Source organism: Montipora foliosa, unplaced genomic scaffold, assembly GCF_036669935.1.
Source record: "Montipora foliosa isolate CH-2021 unplaced genomic scaffold, ASM3666993v2 scaffold_413, whole genome shotgun sequence".
In the NCBI taxonomy this organism is placed as follows: Eukaryota; Metazoa; Cnidaria; class Anthozoa; order Scleractinia; family Acroporidae; genus Montipora; species Montipora foliosa.
The window spans coordinates 225,812-247,500 of NW_027179716.1; the positions used below are offsets into that span (position 1 = coordinate 225,812).

At 38.4% G+C, this 21,689-nt stretch overlaps 1 protein-coding gene across 2 annotated transcripts in view; it reads left to right on the forward strand.

The window, feature by feature from the left end:
* Positions 1–733: 733 nt before the first annotated feature.
* Positions 734–21,689, forward strand: part of LOC137988307 (utrophin-like) — a 106,609-nt gene continuing 85,653 nt past the window's right edge. Inside the window, exons 1-13 of one of the 2 annotated variants that reach the window (XM_068834341.1) lie at positions 734–888; positions 6,758–6,819; positions 7,103–7,198; positions 8,126–8,203; positions 9,063–9,155; positions 9,241–9,338; positions 10,383–10,466; positions 11,356–11,471; positions 15,936–16,048; positions 16,337–16,477; positions 17,320–17,501; positions 18,317–18,458; positions 19,851–20,032. In XM_068834341.1, coding sequence (XP_068690442.1) covers positions 816–888; positions 6,758–6,819; positions 7,103–7,198; positions 8,126–8,203; positions 9,063–9,155; positions 9,241–9,338; positions 10,383–10,466; positions 11,356–11,471; positions 15,936–16,048; positions 16,337–16,477; positions 17,320–17,501; positions 18,317–18,458; positions 19,851–20,032 — 1,460 coding nt within the window. In that variant the 5' untranslated portion in view covers positions 734–815. Of the gene's footprint in view, positions 889–4,467; positions 4,559–6,757; positions 6,820–7,102; positions 7,199–8,125; positions 8,204–9,062; positions 9,156–9,240; positions 9,339–10,382; positions 10,467–11,355; positions 11,472–15,935; positions 16,049–16,336; positions 16,478–17,319; positions 17,502–18,316; positions 18,459–19,850; positions 20,033–21,689 lie in introns of those variants that run through there. The other variant, XM_068834340.1, reaches the window with a different exon arrangement.

A 21,689-nucleotide genomic window follows, 5' to 3' on the forward strand; every position in this document is an offset into this window, starting at 1 on the left:
GCGTCCAAAATTCTGGATCCAACATGTTGCATTCACTCCCGCATTTGGTCACCTCTTTCGACACTCTTCAACAGCGTCCAACAATGTTGGATCCGTTTGGCCAGGCCTGAATGGGTTAATGAGAAGATACTGGAAATACTCCCACACAGAGACACCAGTTTAATTCGAAATTTAAAAAACTTGGCCTGATTTTATGAGGACCAAAAAAAATTAATGCCTCCATGGAATAAAGAATCCCGGATTTGAGCTGTACGCACGGGCGCACGTGCTTATATGGACGCTACGCCACTGTCAGGTGAAGTGCACCATGGGCAGAAGAAAGGCCTATATATGATATCTTCTTGGATGTGATAAGAGGTTGTGTAACTTGTTGTTATAGGTCTCGGTGCTCGGCCTTAAACGCCAAAATAAACCTATGATTTTTTCGTGTTTGTGTTCTGCGTCGTGGAGCTTAAATTTAATGAATTAGTAAACTTCTTTGAAAAATTGGCATAAATCGTGACTGAAAGAATTTGAACTTCTGCTTAACGGAGATGACGTGTCGACGAGTTGAAAATTTGATTTTGTTCATGCGAAGCGGCTGGTTCCCCACTTTTGATTTCCTCATTGTTTATTTTCCGTTTGTGCCTTTGTTATTCAAACTTATTTGTTTAAACTCGCAAGTTTCTTTTCAAATGCAAAATAACGTAGAGCGAGAATTCTAGGAATGTGCTCGTAACAAGCAAACTGAATAGACTTTTGGAAAAACTCTTAGCTCGAAAGTTCGGAGAAGTTGGTTCCGCAAGCGCGTTAAAGGGACCACCGTTCGGGTCCTGATGGCCGCCCTTGAAAGACAGAGCGAAACTCGAGAATCTGCAGTCTTCCAGAGAACTATACGCGAAAGGACAGGTATCTAAATGTGTGCTTTTCAAAGTTGTGTGGCATGTCGTCGAAATACCTTTTGATCCTACTCATCTCTTGCAAAGAAATTATATTGTGTTGTTTTGCTATATCCTGGCTTAGTATGGTATGGAAATAGGTCTGCTTCCCTTCTCAGATTTTAGCTCAGGTAAAAGAGCACGGCTTCTAAAATCTGTTGTTAAATCTTACTGGTTTCTTTCATGCGAAGAAAAATGTTTGTCTCAGCGACTTGTGAAAGAGCTTGCGCAATTTGCAGTGATTTTATTCATTCGTTAATTTGCCAAACCGCAGATTACGTTTTTGCTCCAGTGGTGTTAAGTCAAGATGCCATTAATACAAAGTTACAATATATCAAAGAGATAGATTCCCTACGAAATAATTTCAATAATTTATTCTCGAAACCGTAAATTTCCTGTAAAGTGGATTGTAATTTACATACTTTTGTACTTTAATAGCATTGTTTTGCTCAAGCATGCATGTTTTGCCGTTGGTCAGTAATCAACTCTCAATGATTTGAATGTAATGAACACTATATGCCAACAGCATTTCTATTAGTGAGAATCTCGAAATTGCCGTTTTATCAGTATTTAGCCGCAAATCGCATGCAAGCTATTATCTTCTTTATTCAAGATGTTTATTTTCTAGAGTTATGATTCATAACTATGTGATTATCTTTTAAGCGCACTATTCTTTGCGAAAAATGCGGATTACACCTTAATGTGTTTTTAACTTGAGATAGTAAATTGCCATATAATTCAAGGTTTTTTCTCCTTACATTTTTGCTGTATAGTCTTTTTTCCTGTCATAAGAATAGGCCATCGTCGTTCAGAAAATATTTTTGTTAACGTTTTGCAGTTAACGATCAAAATTTTGATTTGCCGCCTCATATTCTAGTTTACCTTTTATAGCCATTGATAGAAATGCTTATTGCAAAAACCACCAAGGGTTGGAAAACAAAACATAGGGGCTATCAAGTCCTCAAAGTATTCGATTCTAATAAGTTTCGGCTCTACGAAAAGCAATGTTTATTGCTCTTCAAATTAAATACGGTAAGTGACATCTCACAGAGACTTACTCGTTGATCAGTAAACAGTTGGATATCTATTTTTGGAGGGAAGGGGAGGGACAGCTTTATCAGCATTTCGATCGCGCAGAGATCACTAGCATACAAATATACTACAGCTATACTATAAATGCACTACGCTCTGACGAAGGGCTAAACGCTCGAAACGTCAGCTTTTAGAATCTCTGTACGGTGGCCAATTTACATTATCAACTCCGTTGATAAAACCAAATTTTTGTATAAATACACTACACCGACCATGGTGACTTTGACCATTCAAGACAGAGATTTCCGTGTCCCTAGTGATCCGTTCAGACAATCATAGCTTTTCTTTTGGCATGTACAGATTCAAACAACACGGATCTTATGTAAATAATAGTATGCATTACTGGGGAGCCCTCAAGCTATTATTTTCTGTAAATGCCATGTCTTAGACAATTGTCTCTGCACGATACAAAATTACCAACCTTATAATGACGATATAATGTACTGTGTTGTTTCAAGGCCTTACGCACATCATTTCATATCATATCATATCATATATCAGAAATGGTTTAACTCTTATCCATAGCCCAGAACATATCCTCAAGTTGATAAACTTTTTAATTTATCCTCATCCCATAGCCCTTCTCATACGTCCTACTAGATTTGATCTGCGATAAAAGCACTGAACCATAAATTTTGCATATTTAAAGTGCCGCTGAACCCAATGAGAAGCCATTATAAATGGCAATAAATGATTAGTTCGATAGCAGATTGACCAGGCAAGTAAGCCCAAGCCTTAACACAAAAAAACTATATCGCAAAGTTGCATTACATTGTGCGACACACCAATGCTTAGTTAGAGTATTTATGCACTAGGCGATTTAATATCGATGAGATAATAGTGGTGAAGAAAGCATCGATAACTCAGTGGATCCCACAAGTATGAAGCCTGAAGAGAAACTGACTTTGATAAGAGGATCAGTTCCAATTATTCACTGCCGGAGTATGGTTGGCGCATTAGTGAGAGCACTCGCCTCCCGCCAATGTGGTCCTGCGTCATATCTGGATGCAGTTTGTTGGTTCTCTACTCTGCTCCGGTTTTCTGCTGTCCTCAAAAAACCAACCTACGTGATTTGATTTCTGTAGAGTGTCCCCAATTAGTGCCCAAGCCTATAATTATAATTATAATTATAATTAACAATTAGATTATGAGCTCGAGATTTCTATGAGGTGATAGTTGATGAGGCCGAAGGCCTCATAGAAATCGAAAGCGAATAATCTAATTGTTTTAGTGGAATTCTTACTAAAATTCACTTCAAATAACGGTTTCCAGTTATTTCTTGACGTAATATTAAACTTTGCGCCTGAAAAAGATCGCTGGGATTGAATTGCCATTTAAAATCTAAGTTGTGCGCGCGAGCGCATCAGCTGTTTCAATAATTTCAACTTTTTTGAAACTCAAGAAACCGTAAATTTTCCTTCGTTTAGACTTCTCAGGTATAAATTGGCAAGATTGGCAAGATTGGCAAGATCGTTACTTGTATCCGCTTCCAAAAATTCTTAATTTCACGTTTCAAATCGTGGCAAATTTCTGTCTTTTCTGACTCCTTGTTTTGAATTCTTGTCTCAAAAATGAACATGCTATATCAATTAACATTGCAATCCGTTCTCTATTGTGAACCACCAAAATAACTGATGATGATGATGATCATCATCATCATCATCAGCTCTGACCTCGAAGCGTTCAGAGCTCGTATTTTTTGAGCTTAAAAATTCCTTATTTGGATGCAACGTAGCTCGTGCATTTTTTCCGCGCGTGCAGCTTTGAACTTATTTTTGTCATATTTGGGCATAAAATCCCCAGGTTCGTTCCTATGGAAAGAACTGTAAGTTACATGCTTCAAGGTCATGTGCTTCTGCATTAACTTATCATCGCTGCGCTAATTGTGCTATAAAAACTCAACGGTTTTTTCCCTGTTGTTTTAAGAAACGCATCGCCATGGCCACTGCCACTAAATAGAATTTGATAGGAACAGGAAAAAAAAGATGACACGTTTTTTGTTTCTGATTTTCCTACCATCTTAATCATCGTTTGGTAAAAGAAACACATTTAAATGTTGTGAAAGACTTTCCGATATGGCGCCTCTGTTCAGAAATGGCAATGGCTTCTTTCCCTGTCAATTTATTCAGCAAACCCACGATTTACACTGAATTTAAAAGCGAGCTGTCATTTATTAGAGGACGGTTTGCATATAGACATATCGACACCACCTGGTTTTCCCAGATAGATATGCGACTGTCGATCACTTGGTATACTAATTTAACGAATTTTAAGGAGCTTGTATTTGCAATTTTGTCTTTTTCTTATAGCACTAGTGTGTGCAAGTGCAGTTCTGTCTATTTGAAAATACCTTTAAAATTCTTTTTGAACAAAATTTCGATCATTTTGTGTTCGAAAGCCAAACACGGTTAAACGTTGATGTAAATGGAATTAATGTAAGCATTCTGGACGTAAACCACTCTGGACAACAAACATGGCAGAATCGAATGGCAGCTTTACTTCCAGTAGAGCATCTTCGCAAGTCAAGATGATTTTCATTAAAGGAAGAGGTAAAAGCAGTACAGTTTCACTTATTCATCTGTTTTTAATTGTCTTAGCTTTATTATAACTCTTTACTGTTGCAGCCAATGGCCAATTTTCTTTAAGACAGGAAGCTTAAATTATGCGCAGTTTGTTTGTGTATGTAATTTTTATTTCAAAACCGTGGAAAAGTCAGCCTTGCAATAGTTTCCAAGAGCTAGGCTCGCTTCCGCTTTGTTTATGCATGTTCTTTCTTTTTTCTATTTCGGTATAAATCCTCAAGGATCAGTAAAATTTCTTCTTGGGGTGAAAGATTAGAGGATATACAGTTAACGACTGTAGTCTGCTTAAGTGTTTTCCTTATATTAGATGAAGGCGCTTTCGCAGACTTCTTTGGCACTGCCGTGATCTTTTACCACTACTACTAGCGACCGCCAATTCGGTGAATAGAAGTTAATTATTCATATATTTGAACGTGGAAATTAAGATACATATGGTTGTTTTAGTATGTGCTAAAACAGTGAGATAATATAGCACAAAAAGATGATTTTAACTCGTTTCTTTCTGCAACGATTACAATATTTTCGGGCGCAAACCCCGCGCGAGTAGTTAACAACTATTCACCGAAGTGGAGGTGGCTAGCGGTGGATATATCCAACGCTAGCCACCGACACTGAGGTGAATAGTTGTTTTAGTATATACTAAAACAGTGAGATAATATACACCACAAAAAATTAATTTTGGATCTTTTCTTTACTTGTCACGGATGCAAATCGGGACGCCATTTTTTCCTGAGTTGCTCGGAGGTAAATAGCACAGGATATCCGGAGTTTGACGAGCCAATCAGCGCGCGAGTTCAACGCTATCCACTGTTTTAGTATGCTAACAAAGGATATTCATAGTTTGAGTAGCCATTCAGAGAGCGCCTTCAACAGTATCCCTTTTGCGAGACGACCGCAAAAACCACACTGAGGGAGTCCGTGCAGGCCTGACATTAACTTCCTAACATATTATAATTTTATGTATTCTATCATTCAGCTCTTACGGGATATAAATCAACCTCACAAGGGATCAGCTCCCAGTTGACTTGATAGATAAAATAGTAGAATGATGCAGCGCAATAGCACGGCCATGGCCGGTGCGACTCCAATTCCAGCCCATGAGGTTTTTCAGGCTTGCTTTGCAACTGCTAAAGTCGCTCAAGTATCATTGAAGTAACTGGTCTTGAACTCCCGTATTTCAATTTCCACATTTCAAGTATATAAATAATCGTACATATTCTATCATTTATTACCAACATTGCTAAACCATTGCACGACAAAGCGACTTTTTTTCTATGAAAAATATACATATTTGTTAATGTACAAGAACAAAAATTTGTGTCGAACGTTGATATATGAGCACTAACGAAAGTATGGCCTGAAAAAATCAGGTTTTCCTTCCGTTACTGCTCAAGGAACTTTAATAGTTGCGATGATCAGCATTTTAACTTAAAAATTTGCGTATTACAAGACCCTTACCGGTTTTTCTTTCCGCGTTGTGGGAATAGTTATCATCAGCTAAAGAAGTTGTGGCCGATATTGAAAATATATTAACTAGCTGGGAAAAAAGAATCAAATTTGCGAGAAGGCAAATCAAATTAATGTTGAAATGAAGTTTTGGCCAGCCCATTAGTTTTGGATCCATTTCTTTCAACTTAGGGTGGGCGCTTGTGCCTGGTCGCCAAAGTTCGTTATTCTTCTCGATAATTATATCTTCTATTATGTTGAATATTGTAGTGATAGCGTGACTGACTGTTATATTAACTGAAGTAAGTTATGCTGTTGGAGTCGCAATGATCATCATATACGTAGCCAATATGCTGACAAAATGTTACTTTTTATACCAAGAGGTCTCCCTTGATTCATTAGCTAGGGTAGTTGAAAGATACCAGTGGAGCACAATCGCAGCCTTAAGCTCTCATTACGCCAGGATTTTGCTTTGATCATTGTCTCTCAAGGAAAACAGATCTGATATCACATCCGCTGTACATGCCTGGCAAATTATTGCCAATGAAAATTTACATTATTAGACGCTAACGCTGATAAGAAAGTGACATAATATCATTTACTTGAGGTCAATCTCTAGCTCTTGAAAAAGTGATGTAACATACTATTAAGCGGATGATGCTTTCATGAACTGCATGTTTATGTTGTCTTGATTATTTCTGTTTTTTTTTTTCCCAACAGGCGAAAGAGAGGAAATCCACAAGAAAACATTTCGAAAATGGATAAACGCCAAACTTGCAAAGGTAAGCGATTTAGACAAAACAAATTATCCCCAATAATTTTGACGCTTAATTTTTTCTTTACCTTGTGTTTGAAACTTTTCTGTAAGCATGACCAATGCACATTATTAAGAGTTTAGCTAATACATTTTCTGGTCCGAGGATCCAGTAGTTTTCATTGCAACATCAGTTCAAGAAATTAGCATGCTCTAAAAAGGCATGAGTGAACCAAAGGACTCAAACCTCTCGCTGCTCAAATTGTAGTTTTCAGTGCTAACGTTTCTTGCCACTGTTCAATTTCCTACAGGCCGTACCTCCGCTGGAAATTACGGATCTTATAGAGGAAATTCGGGATGGTCACGTGCTTATCTCGCTTTTGGAAGTTCTCATTGGACACCCACTGGTTAGCCCTTTTCATTGATTACATATTTTATTGTCCCTACCTCTAATGCAACTATTAGGAGTTTCCGGTGTAGTGTGCCCGTGTGAAGGGCGGGGAACTAGTTGCTTGGGCGACGGACGAAAGGACAACTGAAAGAGCAGAGCCATAGTCAAGACGCGAACCTGCGACCTACTAGAACTCCTGGGGGACTAGCTTGTTTCTCTAGTTCCTGAATAGACAATGTGTCCCGCAGGACTGCGCGCTCGCCTACGTTTTGCCTAGGACTCTAATTCAGTTTTCAATTGTCCTTTCCCCCGTCGCCAAGCAACTAGTGTCCCGTCCCTACCTTTATTTTTAACTGAGTCATTACTTTCACCTAACCAACGTCATGCATCATATCAAATTCACTCCAGTTCACTTTGACGATACACCAAGGCCATGTTTTCAATGTCCCTGGTAGTTTTCTTTATAACACGACGCCAGTTAACTAATTTGTGAAAGATTCTTTGCACACTTAAAAGTATACGTAATCCTTTCGGTTGCAATGTGTGCCCCGATTTGTTTTTCCTAACCTTCTTTTTCTTTTGGTTTAACTTAGCTAAGGCTGAAGTGTTTCCTTTTTAGGTTTAATGTTTTTTTTATGAAAGTCTTAGTTTCCATTGATGCCGGATCAACTTACACCTATCGCGTAAGGGTTGGGATTTAAAGAAGCAAGTAAATATATCCTCGATCTCTCGTACCTTTTGCGTAACTACACCATACTATGGTTACGAAACTAACACTCGACGAATTAAAACAGGAAGTTCATTTCGAAGTAACTATCGTTGATTTATTACTATGTACCTATCTCAGGCTGCTACATATACATTCTTGACAAAATAAGTACGATTGTGTATTTCGTGTTCTGCATGCTTTGTTGATTCCCTTTATGATCCGATTCTTTGTCAGAAAAGAGAGAAAGGATGCACACGCGTTCACAAGTTAAGCAACGTAGCCACGGCCTTGAGGGAGCTGGAGAAGAGAAAAGTAAGGAGATCAACATTTCCACTTTAGTCTCTTGATGGTCAACTATCAAATAGAGTTTCTTTACAAGTGTGATCAGCGTCCATACAGTACTCGTCCATGAGAGCAGTCCATAGGATATGTTCAGAAAACAGTGGAGAGCCTATTGTTTTCTGGCGTTAGTGCAGCCGTCGTCGTCGTGCTTGGTGTCCTAAATTAACACAAAAGAACTACGTTCTACTGATAGAGCATTTTTACATTACGTCAAGGTCGTCATGTTGGTTTCCCAAACAAATCCGACGAAAGTAGAACTGTACGTTCTTACACTCTTGTTCTGTTCCAAAAATGACCAATATGGCCCTCTATGCACACCAATCTAACTATTTTAGAGACTGTAAAGAGAACGTAGTACCTGCGTGGTTAGAGTAAAAGGCGGAAGAGTTTGAGGGATGGTACAAAGCGGCCAAACTTAGGAATCCGTGACATTATAGTGTAAAATAATGTGCCCAGAATGCCTGAAAGAAATAAGTTAACTGAAAAGGTTTATTGCAACGATACATTGTGAGGTCGATAAAGTGTCTTTTTTTCCTGTAGAATTTTTTTTTTTACTCCGATGTGTCAGCCATCTTGGTTGAGCAATGGAAGTAGCGATTGCATTACGAAGAGGAGGAAGCTGTCCGTTGTATAACTTGTCAGGGTCCTTGTTAAGCTTCTTATTTCAGTCACATTTTGAGTTTTTAAAGCTCCTCTAACCTTTTCAAGTAGTTTTGCCATCACAATTGTGCTAGTTGCTCTTTCATGTCCATCTCTCTTATCTTCGAATTCCCATTTCCTTTTTCCATGGTAGACTTATTAATTGTCACTCATATCCCCTGCATCTTAGGTAAAACTTGTTGGAATCAGCAATTCCGATATCGTCGATGGAAAAAGCACTCCCATTCTAGGCCTTGTTTGGAGCATTATTCTTCGTTTCCAGGTAGGTATCAATCGTTTAACGCACAAAATAAGCCTTAAGGAATTTTCCATCTCAAAAACGTATCTAAGAGTTATTCGTCGACCAGGTGCAAGGCGTCATGGACGAAAGTGACAAAGATAGAAGCGTTAAAGACTTTCAAGTGGAGAAAAAACTGCTCTCTTGGTGCCATACCGCACTTGATGGGTAAGATAATCATTAACTATCACTAGATTCTAGAAACGTGTTTTGTAGCTGGATTTTCTAGCTGAGTCAATAATCTTTAATATTTATCTTGAGGTCTTTACGAGCTAAAAAAGAGAGCTTTGATCAGATCACTGTCAACAGCTCCCTCAAGAAAGGAATTTACGGGGTCTTTGGGAAGAATTTATAATGCAATTTCAGATTTCCATTATTTCCTATTGTCAGACTTGGTTCACTGTACATGATCGGTAATACATATGCCCTAGTCACTGACAGGAAGAGCAGGATCCGATGAGCTTCACGATTGAGTATCTTGGGAGAAAGAGAATATCCATCAGCTCGCTGTTAAAAGCTTTGACTCTGTCATCAAGCATTTCCTTTCCAATGGCTTGGAGTATATTAACTTATTCCGACGGCTGTCAAAATGTAAAGGAAGCTTTTGACGAAGGTTTTGCCTCCTTTAGTTCGAATGGAGAGGCCATGGGAAGTCGTTGAAGGGCTTTCGATGTGACGTCTTTAATCTTAGTAATTCATGGGGAAAAAGGTTTGTTAGAATCTTTCGTAAAAGCCAGCTTGCATAAGAAAATTGAGAATGAAAACGATAACTCCATTGTCCTTCAGCAACAGGGATACTTTGGGTTGTAATCAATCCGGCTGGGATAAGAAGTGCGCCTTTCTCCTTCTCGTGTACTTTAACCTCTATTACGGCTCTTCTGTGAGATTATTTTTCAAGAATATTCCCTCCGAATACCATCCTAAATAGGATTCTATAATGTGCACGTTTTACTGAAAAAGGTTATATGCTATTATTTAGCCGTTGTGACTAGGACTGTTTTCACGCAACGTGGGCATGGAAATTAATGGTTTTTTTTTTTTTTTTTTTTGCTCTCAATGGGTACCAGTGATTAAAACGCCACTGAGTTTGTTTGTGCATGTCGCTTCCTCTTTTGCTTGCGTTGTCGCGGAACTAGCGCCTAGAGTTTCATTTTCATTTGCCGATTATTCCTTTAAAGAATTAAATTGGAATGGTTTTCTTCACTTTTGAAGGTATGAAGACGTCGTAAAACTGAAAGACTTCACGACAAGTTGGAGAGATGGTTTAGCGTTCAATGCCATCATTCATACGCACAAGTAAGGAACAACTATCATATGAAACAGTATATGCTTATAAAGTAAAATCCTCAAGTGACGTGTGTGCAAAGAACAAAGTGTCAGCGCCACAGGTCCGAAAAAGATGTGCTTTGTCAAAGATGTCAAATTCGGGCTTATCCACCTTTCAATCGTTGCCAGATAGTATTTTGCAACGACCAATTTCTTTAATTTGTTATATTTACGGGTTACTGTGAAGACGCTGAAGAGAGGGATGACGACGACGACAATGATCACGGATTTACGACGACGATAATGATAACGACACTTGTGATGGTGCAAGGACTATTACGCGAGAAGGTATTAGGTGTAGCCTCCAAAACATTTAATACGTTCCTCACTGATCCAAGATTGCTCTTGTCGTCTTACCACTGGATTAAAATTCCAACAATCTGCCGAGTAGCTGAGTATTTTTGCGGGGTGTAGTTTGTATTAAAATGTGTAAATCCAAGGCAAAATCATTCTTATGACATTGATAGCCTCGGTGCTTGTTGGCTAAAAGTGTTAAGTAAATGCGATTTTAGGGTGATTTTCATTTTCTGAAACTATTTCAAATCTATGGCATTCGTGCGATGAATCACTATTGCAAGGTTTTTCTCAGCATTTGCTTGAAGAGCACTGGCTCAATAAGTACATAAAACTTTCAATCTTTTCTTTCAAAATGGGCGCCGTTTTTCCAAGCTGAATGACGGTGTTTTTAGCTGATGGACTTTTTTATTGTGTAGTGCTGCGTCTGTAGGTGCTTAAAACTCGAGGGTCAGTTTGTATCAATTGACTTGGTAAAAGTTAATTTAAATTAAGTTATGTTAAAACAACCATTTGCATTTTTCTAGGTCAATTGAGTTTCACAGTACCCATGTTTTCTTTCTAGGCCTGAACTGTTCCAATTTGAAAGTCTTTTAAACAACGACAACCGCACAAATCTAGACCACGCCTTTACCGTGGCAAACGAGGAATTCTCAGTGCCCAAGCTTCTTGAACCTGGAGGTAAGAGGAGTCTTCCCTGAATGCAACCCTTCCCACTTTAGCTTTGTTGGTGGGGAATGGACAAAGAACGCCTACTCGCTAAAATTTACGTTTTACGAAAATTAATGATAAATGGTCAGTTAGTCAGTCTCTTGTGCCTCCCATATCACGTAAGGGGTGAGTTGGTGAGTTTTATAGTGCTACTATGACAAAAATCATTTCCTTTTTTTTTTTTTGGCCTTCAGACAGTGTTTGCTAACACCTGAATGGCAAATATTTGAGCTTTGATTCTTATTCAAAAGCGGTTTACCTTGATTGTAAGGTTTGAATTTCACGGTCCGCCATTAATCACGTTAAGAACTATTCAATTGGACCTCAGGGGGCTGGATATAGGAAAAAGTTACTCCATTTACTTAAAATTTTAGCGGCGTGTAAATGCAGCTTATTATATATGCAAGACGCGAGTTTAAAATTTTGAAAACCTTAACTCCCATGCTGCATATAAATTCAGCTGCGTACACACGCATTTCATTCTTAGCCTCTTTGACATCGTTTTCTCAAGATTTTAAAGTTAGCAATGGCGGACCATTAAAAAGGAAAATTCCATTTAGAATGAACAGGTGTCTGTTTGAAATCAAGGCTTAAGATTTAGATCAGTTAGTGTCAGTTAACATAGTTTTGAAATCCAAAGAAAAAGAAGAATTGCTTTTTGGGTCATAGTAGTTTACTTAAGGTACCTTTTTTAAAAAATATAGAATCGTATGCGATACGCATGTCTGTGGGAAAGGAGAGTGACAGTAAGAAAAAAGATAAAGAACTAATAACGATGGACAGGCTTTCGTTCATGTTGCAGACAAGCAGATGGAGTTTTGCTGATATCAAAATGATTTAAGGCTATGAGTTCTCCCTCTTTCGAGGGAATAAGAATTTGACGGTTAGGCTGACTTACATGTGTGATTTAAGTTTTTATAATAAGTTTTGAAAGTCCAAGTAGTTTCAGAGTATGACTTTAGTGAACTGGTGTACATTAGTATGTCTTTCAAGAATCTTGTATCGTTTCCTATAGCACCGTTTCATTCATTTGCGGTCTACAAATGGATGCAAACAAACCTGTTCCAATTTGGCATAGACGGAACTTTTTACTAGATTGCCGTATGGCAATCCCAGTCGGAAAATGGGTAGAATTTCTCCGTTTTATTTTTTTTATTTTTTTCCGTGTCGGTAAAAGTCTTGCCTGTCACTCCCCCCTGCTAAGTGGTGTCTTTGTGCATAGAGCCCTGCTGCGCGTATTTTCTTAGGATCGAGAGGGTAGTGGGAAATGCGTAGATTTCTCTGGTGGACACATGATAACGATTAACTTAACCGGCAATCAGGGGCACCCAACGAGAATATAGTTCAAAACCACTTAAACATAGCATTGTTAGAAGTATTTTAGTATTTAAACGGAAGATATAGGCATATTTTTATGCCCTAAAAATTTTTCATCTGTTCGGATTTCCTAGCGAAAAGTCTAGTGATCCGAAAACTATAGGGATCAAACCTTACCTTTTCGAAAATTTTAGCCAGAAAAAAAGCTCCCGAAAATTCTAGGTGACCTTTTTAGGGTAACAATCCGTTAAAAATGGACAATTATACCATTTTTCAGATGTTCGAAAATCCTAGGAGGGGCAGGCAAGAAAGAAATTTTACAACAAATATTCCGAAAATTCTAGATCTCAAATCGTCTTCCGAACAGACATTTTCCGAAAATTGACTTTGGGTGCCCCTTCGGCAATGGCGTCGAAAGTCATGTAGCGCGAATGGCGTTTTAGTGGATCTTTGAACAAAATATACCATTATGAAGCTCAATAATGGCAAATCAATTGGATACTGAACAAGACAGGCGACAACATCGACAACAATCTGTCGCCCGTCGAGCCGTCTTTTACCAAGTGTGCTGTTATGTAGAACACTGAAGATTCGCAGGGCAGCGATAATAGTGAATTCAAAGACTAGACCAGGTGGATTGAATGGAATTTCAAGCGTTATTCAAGATTATTGTCGAAGCGATGCCGCAATTGCGTGTCTTCACCACATGTTCCTTTGATCTCACATTATTGTGTTTTCTGTCAAAATATTCGCTTGTTTTCGCTTTCGCTCGAACATATTTACCTTTATTACATGTCCAGTGAATAGTTTTATCCTCTGGGATGAATTTTCCGTCGAAAAATCGGTTATTTGGGCGGTCAGTGTAAAACGCAGACTGCAGACTGCAGACCGGGGGTAAAATGCAGAGTGAGGGTAAAATAAATATTAATAATAAAAAAACGAGTCATAAGGATTAAATAAAGATTGTTTGAAAGACAATCCTGTTTTACATCTGTCAACAACTCACATTACATGACTGCAGGTCGCTGCACCTTTTGGGGATGCGATCTTACGCGTTGAAATCATCTGTGCTTTGTTTTTGCGCTTCCAGATGCATTGCAATGTTCCAAATTATTTGTCACACCGGTACATCGAGGGAAATCGATCGAAAAACCAACAATTATTGCTTCGAATACCTGAATAATCTCGGTTGTCTTTTTTCGGTGCAACGAAATGCACAAAGAATTTCATGTATCCCGAGCAATTAGGACGCGGGGATTTCATTGGTTAAGCTATGCTTGATAACCCCTAGGGAGAGGTTATAATTGAAAATAACATCTTCCAGATGCAAAACAAACGAACTTGTGAACTAAAGGATAAACATAACGTACACGAAAGCGAATGAAAGGATCCTAATAAGAAATTTTTACACCTCAGTCATACTGGCTTAAGCCGACTGAATTGAAACGTTAAATGGTTGCAAAATCCACGTTATCTCTGTCTTTGTTAATTGGTATTGTAGCCATGCGTGTCAAAATAAATTGAGTTATTGGGTAATTACTCGATTACTTTGTTCAGTGCAGCAAAATGGAAAGTTGAATTACGGGGTGGTGACTTCTTTGCCTAAAAGCAACTCACTAAACGAAACTATCCTTTTTCCAACAACAACAAGGATTCAAACAGCTTCAATTCTTACAGAGTTCGATGAAAATCCGGATTTAAAACATGCGGTGGGGCAACCAAAGCGATGGGAGCTGTGTTGGGGTTTCAGTGTGAAAGTACAAACGGCTACTAACACTCTAATAACTCTTTTTTCATTAATTTCATTAACCCGCAGTCTGCAGTCTGCATTTTACCCTCAGTCTGCATTTTATCCCTGGTCTGCAGTCTGCAGTCTGCGTTTTACACTGACCGGTTATTTGGGTGGTTTTTGGCAACAGAGGTTAATTATTCGTAATGCGATCGCTTCCGTTGCCGTTAGCAATGGGTTGCAAATTTGACACTTTTATCGCATTATCACATTACGCATTGAATCCACGTTATCTATTATTCCTAAAAATCTAAAAATATTCGTGCCTCATCAGTTTCAGTCGAATTTATGTCCAAGAAAGCAGATAAATTGCAGAAAATTTTAGTTTTGCATCCAAAAATTCGTAATCAACGCTAAAATGACCAAATTTTGCCTGGAAAACATATTTTACTGTTATTTTTCTTAAAATTTTTCGTTCAACTTTCGCTTTTATAAAATGTTTCAGTTGTCTGTAAATAAGTTATATGCTGTTGGAAAGCTTATTTTCTTAGCTTTAAAATGATGTATTTTTTCCCCTAACTTTAAATATTTTTTGAGAAAAAAAAAAACATTTTTTGGCGGTTTTCTCGCGGTTGGGAAAGTAGGAAAAAGAGTTAGGCCGGTAGCCAGGTTTTTAACCTCAGAAAAGGATCTGTTTCGTCGTACGAACGTGTGAGGACCTGTGAGCCAAAGGGCCTCTGCTGGTATGACTTCTGGGTGACCCCTTAATAACTTCTTACTAACCGAGCGCGAGGGTCGTACTGCCAGGGAAATATTGGCCCGAGGTCGTGGCAGTACGGACCGAGCGCAGCGAGGTCCGTACAAAAACGACCCAGGGCCAATATTCCCCAGTACGGCTCGAGCTAGCTCGGTTAGTAAGTAGTTTATTATATGGTTTTTTAATTACCTTTTGCTTTGTTTTTGCAAGCCCGTAATCGGCCCGTGGGCCAGTCACAATTAGCCAATCAGAGCGCGCGTTATATCGGCTACAAACCCCAACTTGAAAAAAATTGCCTGGAACGCTGCACGTACCACAGGCAACCCAGTGTACCCTCACGGAGGGTCTAGTTTAAAATATAATTAGTGTTTTGGTGAAATACAGGCACGTTTCTGACCAGTTAAATTTGCAAATGATTGTATCTATGCCTCGGCTTTCAAAGTTAAGCACTATGGGCTCCAAAAGACTACCACCTGGAGCCTTTCGATCTCAGTTCACTTTTCAGTTGTAACTTTCGTGATTAAGGTTGACGGTAAAAATACCAAGTTCACCTTTTATCGAGAACGAACGCATTCTGAACACAAGACGGTTTATTAAAAGTCCTTTCTTTGTTTGTTTTTTCACCGACAAGATATCGACGTGGAAAAACCTGATAAGAAGCTTGTTATAATGTACCTAACCAGCTTATATCACGGGCTCAGAGAGTACTCGCCCCAAGGAGGAAAGAAGAGAAGGAAGCTGGACGTAAGTTTTTAATGATTTTATTTATTACTTATTTATTTTTTTATGGTCACTGCTTTTGTTTTTGCTTTTGTGGAGGTTGGCCCAAAAGGTGGAAATTTTTGAAAGTGTGAGATGGTTTTGTTCCTTGGGAAAAGTGATTGAAATACCAGTTGTACTAAGAAGTCAATGCACAGTGATCGCGTTCCTGCAATGCTAGAGGGATATATAAGGAAAACCCATAATCTGGTATCTAGCTTGAATCAGTTCCAATAGTGAAGGGAACTTAATCGTTAAATTTTTCTTTTCCAGGATTTAAGTGGTCTTGAGGAATATCGGAAAATGCTGGAAAGAGTCAATGAATACATTTCACAAGTAGAAAATAGGGTCTCTACCAAACTAGAAACCATCAACCGTTTTGCAGAACCCGAAGAGGAATATAAGGCATCAAAGGTGAAACTGTCATTGTTATATTATTAGCGAAATGAGGTGACTGCCCGATTGCATAACGAACGGAAAAAAGGTTGAATGAAAGAGAGTGAGTGAGTGAGTGAGTGAGTGAGTGAGTGAGTGAGTAATGGTAATGGTGATGGTAATTGTAATGGTAATAGTAATAATAATAGTGTTCTTTATTGCGCCTTACTCTCCAAAGAGAGGTATTGGTCCAGTTACAATAAAGGTTTGAGCATTAACTAATAAAAATACAGAATACCATTTACCATATCCGTATACAAGGAATTAGAAAATTCATATCGCTTATTACATTTGTGAATTAAGAATCTTTTTTTCTTTTTTGAAACATTAAATGGATATATTTACCTATTGTTTTAGATGTAACTTTGTTTTCCGCTGTAAGTAAATACTCCGTCTTCTCGTTATCACGTAAACTGGTGTGACGAGTGTCCAGCGTTTGAGTGAGTGTATGAGTGAGTGAGGGAGCTAGTGATCGATCCATCGCTCGATAAAGGTTACTCTGTTGTTTAAAAAGAAGGATTTTTTGAAATTGGAATTGCTGTTGTTTTGAACATAAAGTCAAGGAGGATCATAAATGATGATGTTGTTTGAACAATACATAATACCTTTCCATTAATCCATCAACCTGTTGTTTGGTCGGATCAAAGTCATCGCTTTATTGTGCATTGCAGGGCGAACTTTGCCGCCCTAAAATGAAATGTGAAACTGATCGATCGACGATGTGCAATTAATGAAGTTTTAAAGCAGCAACCTAACAAGCATGTGTTTATTCTGGGGTAAACTTTGAGAACTAACTCTTCGTCCTCTTGCCTCGTATATAGGCTCTCAAGGACGATATCGAAAGTCACGTACAAGACGCGGCAATTGTTATTGAGAAAGGAGATGAGGTGAAAAGTAGCGGCAAAGCAGATGAGATTCAATGTACCGAGATCACTAATGAAACTCGACTGCTTCATGAGCGCTGGGAGAAATTGGAATTACTTTCACAGAGGTTACACAAACGGTAAAAACACTAATACACATGTCTTATTTACTAGTTGCCAAAATTGCATGGGGTTGCCGTAAGTTGAAATCCCACCTACTTCTCAGTTATATCCTGTGTCCTCTCACTCACACCCTAATTTATTAGCTGATTCGTGCAAATTCCATAATGATGATGATAATAATAATAATCAAGTGAAGCTATGATATTCGCAGTTACTGTATGAACGCAATTTTTACAATTGCGTAGAGAAGCCTGAAAAATTCAGGACTTCAACGGGGTTTGAACCGTGACCTCGCGATGGTCACGGGTTCAAACCCCGTTGAAATCCTGAATTTTTCAGGCTTCTCTACGCAATTGTAAAAATTGCGTTCATAACTGCGAAGATCCTAGCTTCACTTGAGTTCATATCCGCAGTTCATATATGATTCATTTCATATACCATTTTATCATTAATAATAATAAAAATAATAAGAAGAAGAAAAAGAAGAAGAAGAATGATAATGATAATGATAATGATAATGATAATGATAATGATAATGGTAATGATAATGGTAATGATAATGATAATAAGAAGAAGAAGAAAAAGAAGAAGAAGAAGATGAAGAAGAATTTAGGATAAGCGAGAAACGGAGACGCTGAAAAGAAGTTTGCATGTTCCCAAAAAATCCGCAGGTCTGCTTAATCCACCTATAACTGCTTTACCATTTCCCTAAAGTTCTGTCATTGCCGGTTCTCCTTGGAGTGGACTAGGTCAAAGTAGACTGCTTTAACTTTTGAAAAGGCTAACTGCACTTTCGCACGTGCATATTCTTTCTTTTCACTACCACTTTCAGGTGTCGTGGAGCTGTTGTGTCTCCAAAGGAGCAACAGATTGATGCTTACATCGTTTGGATCCAGAAAATAGGAGGGGCGATCTCCACGCGTGGTCGCAACAAAGATCCAGAAGTTATCAAGGAAGAGATAAAAGATCAAGAGGTCTGTCAAGTGATTGATTTTTTCAACTATCAAACAACAAACTGATTGACGTAATGAACAACCTGGACTATTACCTGTTTCCCTCTGTTCCTCCGAGTCAATTTACATCATCATCTCCGTTGATAAAACCAAATTTTGGTCACAGTATGACAGACACAACCACAGTTAATATATGAAGATGGTTATTAAACTCGACATGTTTCTTTGTTTTATGTTTTCTTTCGCTGTTTTGGCCCTGACCGTGCACAAACCACATCTTTTCTCTAAAGGTCAGCCAATCAAAAGTTTCTATTAATTCATTCAAAACTCAGATGTGAACCGAGACAAAAGATTGTGCATGGTCACTGTCAAGTTAACATGAAGTGCGACAGTACTGTTCCTTCTTTTGAAGTTTTCGGGGTTTCTTAACCAGTCCATCCATATAAACCATGACACAGTCCAAAAACTTTCGAAGTATTTGAAGAAAGGGTCTTAATATCCAAAGTCTCCTTTGACTCGTTGCCATCAGCCAAATTAAATATTATACAGTATATAGTATATTGACCTAAGTAACATTTAGACGGTTAAATCATGACTTGTAATCCACTCTTATTTTTCGTATTTGTAGTTTATTGTATTTCTGTATTCCATTTTATAATTTTAGGTGGGTACTGTAGGTGTCCCCTATTAGTAGAGGATATTCTTCCCTGCTAGATTTTAATTGACACTTTATCATTATAATTATGATTATCATGATCATTGTTATTTCACTTATGTTTAGAAATGCGAGTAATTGGATGCACGCGCCCAATTTCGACATTTAGCAAGAAGTTTCCCTTAAGGTCTAAGCATTTGCTATGCCCATTTCCAACAATAACGTAAGGGTAAAGGTTAGCGTTATTTTTAGCTTAGAGTAAATGCAGCTGTTTATCCTTAATTGAGGAGCAACATTTGTGGTCACTGTGACGTCATTTGTCTGGATTCCGAGACACGAGTGATGTTGAAGTTGGGAGAAGTGCAAGGGGACACTTTTTAAAGCTTTTTGAAATCTATGTGCATCTAATTACTTGCATTTCTGGGCATATCTTGCTATTATTACTGTTGTTATCCTATTATATTTCTATTATAGAGTGTTTTCACTCACGTGATCAGTAACCTTGTTTTTCTACGGAAACAAAAGAAAGCGTTTACATGATAATACAGGATTAGTTGGTTACACCAACATGGCCGCCGTTCCATTTAGGAGCACCAACACGGCGGCCGTGACGTCACGTGAAAACACTCAAAACTATAATACGAAATAATATAAAGCAGTCCGTTTGGAAGTGGCTCATGAAGTCGATTATAATACTAGTGGGCCTTAGTGAACTAAATATTGTCTAGTAAGTAATATTGTGGTGACATATGCTTTAGGTTACCATAGAACAAATTCAGCAGAAACTGCCCGAAATTGAGCGAGTTACGGACGAATTGAACGATTTATGCAGAAAGCCATTCATAGATGATGAAGACCGCGATATTCTTCAACGAAAGTTAAATGATCTGCACACGGGCTGGAACGAATTGCGAACTGATGCACTGCAGAAAAAAACGACGTAAGTTGACATAATGAAGCCAAGTCATTGCGGCTTATTTTTACTTATTAATTAAGTCCTTTAGTTTTGGAGTGCTTTCCAGTGATATATTAGTCACGTATATACCCTGACGCGAAATTGCAAAGTACACTAGCGCTGCTTTCTTTCTGACTCGTCAATCTTACAATATTTCAGTGTTCATTAACTGTAAATCTATAGGGAATTAAAATCTCTCCCAAGAGTACGGTGTGACATCATTCACAGTGCAGTGGTTTAGCCTCTGTAGTATAGAGCGTTTTCACATGACGTCACAACGGCCATTGTTAGTGTTCCATTCAAAGAAATGGCAGCCATGATGGTGTACCAAACTAATCCTCCGGGAATTGAACTCTATACAAATGCTTTCTTTTGTTACAGTAATCCATTATGGCTACTGTTCACGTGAGTGGAAACGCTCTATATAATGGTTTGATCGTTGGATAAAATGAATACCCTGAGAAAATAACAACGTCAACCTAATTTCAAATCTGAAGGGAAATAAAGGCATCATTAAATGTAAAATGATCAAATTGCTTTTAACTAAAACCCTAGTTAACACAAAGAAACTTATTCAAAATACCAGTTTAAATCAGTAAAACAGTAACGTTATTAAAATATGGACTTAACTAAGTGACTGATAGCTATTGATTGTCGTTGTTTGTCTCCTTATCTGTATATACTGATGACCATAAACCTTTTTAACTCCAGCTGCTTCCTTCTGCTTCGTCATAACAAGATTAACGTTTAAATGTTTTGGCTGAATCCCAGATGTTACTGTTTTGTTTCGCTACCTTCAAATCAATCATAATCTGTCCCTAGGTTATATGGAACACTAAATGCTTCCTTTTTGTAACATCTTTCCTTTCACGTAATTGGCCTCAAGACATGGTATCTCTCGAATCGCCTTTACAGTTTTGTGCGTAAAAGTTAAACATATGCAAAGAAGACTCCTCTGCTTTGTTTGTGCTGATTTCGTCTCACTGTTTACGCGGTATCTTGCCAGGACCCTTTCTGATCGTTTGACTTGAGGGTGATGGGAGAGGGCAAAACTCTCCCGGAAACTAAAGCAAAATACCCCGAATACCTCCTATTCCGCCTACTTGTTGTCGTTCTGCTTGAATAGTTTTTTCTCTCCTCAACTTTTCCCCACTGAAATGGCAGTGGAACTTCGGTCGGAGAAGAAAGTTCGGTGATCTCAGCACAAAATGACAAGGGACTGTTAATTTCCTAAATCAAAACATATAATTTGCGTATGTAAGTTCCTCTTGCTTAAATCATTTTAAATTTTTCGCAATCGCAGCATCTGTTATAATTTATTGCGCGTGCAACGTTTATAATGAATAATTTCGTAGCTGTTGTTTGTTCTGAAGCCACCGCGCCACCGAGCACTGAGCCACCGCGCACCGCTCCTCTAAAGATGAGTAGGAGACGCAGTGACCGCACCGAACACCTAACCGACAAGAGTAACTTCCAACAACGTGAGCTCAAATGCAAATTCAGCTCAAAAACTCACTTCATGAAAAAGGAGTCGTGCCCCGCATGGGGTCGACGATAAAGCGTGTGTGGCAAAATGAATCACTGGACGGGCTCTGAAGTTTGCTAGAAAAGAGAGAAAGTTCACTCGGTAAGTCAAGCTCTG